This window comes from Octopus bimaculoides, chromosome 1, assembly GCF_001194135.2.
Source record: "Octopus bimaculoides isolate UCB-OBI-ISO-001 chromosome 1, ASM119413v2, whole genome shotgun sequence".
Lineage (NCBI taxonomy): Eukaryota > Metazoa > Mollusca > Cephalopoda > Octopoda > Octopodidae > Octopus > Octopus bimaculoides.
In genome coordinates, this window is record NC_068981.1 from 26,313,807 (window position 1) to 26,318,948 (window position 5,142).

Genomic DNA, 5,142 nt, shown 5'->3' on the forward strand with positions numbered 1-5,142 from the left:
TCCCCCTTTCCCTATCTCTCTCTCTCCCCCTTTCCCTATCTCTCTCTCTCCCCCTTTCCCTATCTCTCTCTCTCCCCCTTTCCCTTTCTCTCTCTCTCCCCTTCTCTCTTTCTCTCTCTCTCCCCTTCTCTCTTTCTCTCTCTCTCTCCTTCTCTCTCGTATTTGTGTGTACATATGCATGTGAGAGTTTCTATTCCGTCTTTCACACATTTTGCTATAGTTCTGCTGTTTTTTTATTATATTTCCAAACACTTTTGTCATAAATCTCTCATGATAAATGCCGAGCACGTGTGCGCCTATTCTTTCTTTCTTTCTCCCCCCTCTCTCTCTCTCTCACACACACACACAGTGACAAAAGAACAGGAGTTATGTAATCGCTTTCATTAGCTTACACTCAGCCGTACGTTTGTGTGAGTGTACGTCCACGTATATGTATGCGTGCTTATATATTTTGCATTTATATTTCTCGATAGGTAATGTTGTATACAGCAACACGGCAGGGACGACAAAATACTTAACTAGATCCCGGCGACCAGCATTAATTGCATCCGCCATGTCTGAATTTAATGTTATTCTTCCACTTTTATCAAATCTCACCAGCACATTGAAATCAGGTAAGATTTTTTTCTTTATTTACCAGAAATATATATTATCCATCGTCAGTTTTGGTCTCTTCTTCTCAAGCTTTAACAATCACACCTTTTTATTCATACTTTTTCAACGCTTTCTAAGCTATGGATCAACACCCGACCATATGCATAAGGGTGTAGCTATGTGGCAAGAAATTTGCTTCCAAACCGCAATGTTCCAGGTTAAGTCTCATTGCTTGGCACCTCCGATGAAGGTTTTCTACTATAGCGTCTGGCGACCAAAGGGAAAACTGAAAGAAGCCCGTTATATATATATATATATATATATATATATATATATATATATATATATATATATATATATAATGTGTATATATATAATACAAAGTCGAAATTTATAGAAAAGCAAAAGATGACAGGTGTATGAACAACAAGAAAATGTATTAGTTTGACGCTCGGGGAAAATGAAGGTTTTTTTACGTTTCGAGCCTACGCTCTTCAGCAGAAAGGAATAAGAGAACATATGAGAGAATGAAAACAACTTGTGAATTTCAGCAAAGCATTTAATACGCGACCCCAGTTCGAGCTTAGTGATTATTACTGTTGTTTTTGGACCTATGAGAATCAGCAGCTAAATCTTCCTCATATCATGCCCTTAAATCAAGATATATATTGTCCTGGAAAAAACAATTTCTGTTTTCATTCTTTTATTAACAGATGTGCGATTCGTTGAGTTCTTAACTATGGTTTACAGAGCGCGATAAATTGCAGAAAGAAACGAATCACTGATGTTTCCATGACGACCTCATCATAATAGATTGGTGCGTGACACACAGTTTTGGGTCCCCCAAATACACTGACCTTCGAATACTTTTTAATGATTTCTGACTCGCACTAGTTTTGTAATGATAATGATGATTTCAATTTCTGGCGCAAGGGCAGCAACTTTCGATTACATTTACCCAGTGTTCAACTGGTACTTGTTTTATCGACTTCGAAAAGATGAAAGGCAAAGTCGAGCCTGTAGAGTTTGAGGTCAAAACGTAAAGAGCCAGAAGGAATATTGCAAAGCATTTCTCTGACACTCTGCTAGCTCCCCATCTTTTAATGGTTCTTTGATTTAGGCACAAAAGCATAAATTTTAGTGGGTGGAGTAGTTGATATTATCACTTCAAGTACGTGAATGATAGTTTATCAACCCTGGAGGAGGGAAAAGCAAATTTAATGAGGGTGGATTTTAACACAGAATGTAATGAGTCTGGAGAAATAACGCAAGACATTTTTGTCCGATCCACTTGTGATTTTGTCAGTCCTTATTGCTATTTTTCGTTTGCTCCTTGGTTCAGAATGTTTTCAGTTATATCACTCTTATTGTTTGCTAATTATATCACTCTTATTGTTTGCTGATGGTCTGCTTCATATGACAAAACGAAGTTTGCGTGTGTTACAATTGTAAACCTTATTTGAAATTCACTTAACAATTTTCTCGTTTCTTTCGTTCTGAACAGGCAAAGCATTTATAGACATGGCGAATATAAAGGCGGGAAAAATGTTGAATAATGAAAATCCTCCAATGAAAAATATTCATATAGAAGACCAGAAGGATACTGCCCACAACAAAGGTAGCCACACCGAATCGAGTCATACACCGGGTGTTAACTGTACAAATGGAGTCACACCAAACGGCACAAATGGTATTAGTGCCAACATTACTGGTACCAATGGCACACACACTACTAACGGAACTCATCCGGACAAAGCTAGTAACGGTAGTAAACCGGCAATGGATTGTAGTGCAATGATAATGTTGTCTATGGATGGTCTTACAGTACCTTGTGCTCCAGTTTTAGTGAAAGCTTTTGATCTGAGTGCTCACAGAACTGCTGTTGATTTAGGTGGTATGTATTACTTTTCATAAAATGTAATAACTACGATTTGCTTTTTATCTTTTTCGAACCTAAAGGCATCTGTAATATATCGAGATCACTTCAACTGTAGACACAGTTAAATCGTTAGCAACATTTAATATAATGTACCAGTAGTAAAGATGCTATAAGCACGTTTCTCTTCCCATTCTCTACTCTTTCATTTTCTCTCTACATATGACTGCTGAAGAAGCACTTAAACGCGAAACGTCGAAGACATTTAGAACGTCTCTCTACTTCAGCGTCAAACTGATAATTTCACATTGTTGTGTTACTGTTCAATCACACACCACGTGCTAACGATTCCGCCAGCTATAAATTAATATCGATATTTCTAACAAGCACAAGAACTGACATTAATGCAGAAGTGTATAATCGATTATCACATCTCCATACATATTATATCGACTCTGGAAAGAGGGGAGATAAAGCTGATTCAGAATTCGAACGTAAATAGTATTAAATTAAGCGTTGCATTATGTCTACCACTCTACCGGTTTTGTATGGAAGCCCGTAGGATGGATTCCTCGTAGAATTCAACTTTCTCACATTCGTCACACAGATTCTATTTGAGAATTATTTTGGGATTGCAGATGTCTGTGGAATACTCGGCTGCTTACACGTCTATTTCAGTAGGCAGACACTTCAGCTAATCAAACACCTAAATGATTATACGTTGTTTTGGGAGTAAGTTCAACACGTACAGACGCATAAACAGGGGGAAAGAGGGTAGTCCAGAAGTCATGAAGTATAAAACCGCAGGTAGACCAAAATCAAAATCTACCTGATTATGTCCACAAATTGTAATATCCCTTCGAACTTGATGAATTTTGGCCCGCACCTTATTTTGTGTATGTGTGTGTTCTTTTTGTTTTTAAATGTTTTTTTTAAATCCTAACTTTGTCTATGTTTACAGGAGGCTCCGGTTTGATAGGTAGGACATTAGCAAGTCACTATCCAGAAATGAATATCACAGTCTTTGATCTCCCATCTGTCGTACAATTGGCGAAAAAACTTTATCCCGAGAATAGCAGTGGTCAAGTGAATTTTGTAGCAGGTAAGTCGTAACGTTGCATCCTGTCCTACTATGTTAAACACTTACGAAGGAATGAAACCTCGGCTCCAATTAGATTATATGACCCCATGTAGTAATAACGCACTCCTTTACATTCTCGCAAATAAAACTGGTAATTTCTAAGGTTGAAACTATTTCATTTTTCCTTAATTTAAAAAATCACCGAAAGAAAAAAGAATTAAAGTATAATCTTCAGGATTAATTCTAGTGACCAAAGTCGACCTCGGTGGATTTTGAAATCAAAACTTACATACGGAAGAAACGCCGTTAAGCATTTTGTCCGGTGTGGTAACGATTCTGGCGTCTTGCTTTAATATATATATGCTTTAAAACAGACTGGAATTTGTGGTATTATTTAGAATTCTGTAGTTACAATTGTTTCATTACAACATGGGAAATACACTATATAAACATAAAATTTATATTAATAGCATGAATATATTTAATTCATTATATAATCCTAACACATACATTAACATTTAGTATCCATTAGATGAGAAATTTCAGAATACATTTCTTAAATAACTCTGTTTATTTACTGTTCAAAGATCTACATTATATATATTATATTTTTCTCTAGGTAATTTCTTCGAGGATGAGATCCCCGATGCTGATCTTTATGTGTTATCACATGTAATCCACGATATGACAGAGAAACAAATAGATATACTACTTAAACGGGTGTATAATAAACTACCTCCAGGTAAGTGATAATTCTTCTATTTCTGTTGTTGCTTCTCGTTACGTTCACTCTAGTTTACATAGTCTAGTATTGCCACTAGTGTGGCATCAGCAAAGTTAAGCATATACTGACAGTGATTTTATGCAGCTAATATTTTATCGTTTTGCTTTTGTACCTTGACTACGTTTGCTGTTAAAACGTTTGTCAAGAATGGTGAATCACGGGTTATGCTGCTGTGTGTGCGTGTGTGTGTGGATTCTTTAACAAGAACAGTGTTGATAGTGACATCATAGTTTCAGTCTACTTACCCTTCATCGTACTGTGGTACGTTTGAGAAGAGCTTGGCTTCACATAGTTTCTGGTACATTTAATTTTTCTAGGTTAGATAGAGCTCTGTTGAATGATAAGTGGGTTGTAGTGTTGGTTCTGATGGATAGACATTAATGGAAGATTTTTATGGATTAAATTTGGAGTCGTTTTATGTTACTAACATTCTGTTCATATTTTTTTTGCAGGCGGAAGTTTGCTAATCTTGGAGAAAACCCTTGATGAAATGAAAGATGGTCCTTCATTTGCAGTGAGCAATGATCTCATAATGTCGTTGATAAGTACTGGTCGTGAACGTTCAGCGAAAGAATATAGGGAAATATTAGAAGAACAAGGATTTACAAATATACAAATCCGTTTAGTTGGTGGATACAATTACTTTGATGCCATACTCTCGAAGAAACCATTTTAATTAAAAAAAAAGTATTAAAATAAAACAAACAATTGTACATTCATACACGTATCACATATACATACATATATTCATACATACACAAACGTGACTATATATATATATATATATATATATATATATATATATAT

General features: G+C 35.9%; 1 protein-coding gene across 1 annotated transcript in view; it reads left to right on the forward strand.

Annotated features, from left to right (window-relative positions):
* The window catches only part of LOC106876177 (uncharacterized), a 196,406-nt gene extending 191,287 nt beyond the window's left edge, over positions 1-5,119 (forward strand). The window contains exons 6-10 of the mRNA XM_014924608.2: positions 474-614; positions 2,099-2,488; positions 3,432-3,572; positions 4,171-4,293; positions 4,788-5,119. Coding sequence (XP_014780094.2) covers positions 474-614; positions 2,099-2,488; positions 3,432-3,572; positions 4,171-4,293; positions 4,788-5,011 — 1,019 coding nt within the window. The 3' untranslated portion in view covers positions 5,012-5,119. The remainder of the gene's footprint in view (positions 1-473; positions 615-2,098; positions 2,489-3,431; positions 3,573-4,170; positions 4,294-4,787) is intronic.
* Positions 5,120-5,142: the final 23 nt, after the last annotated feature.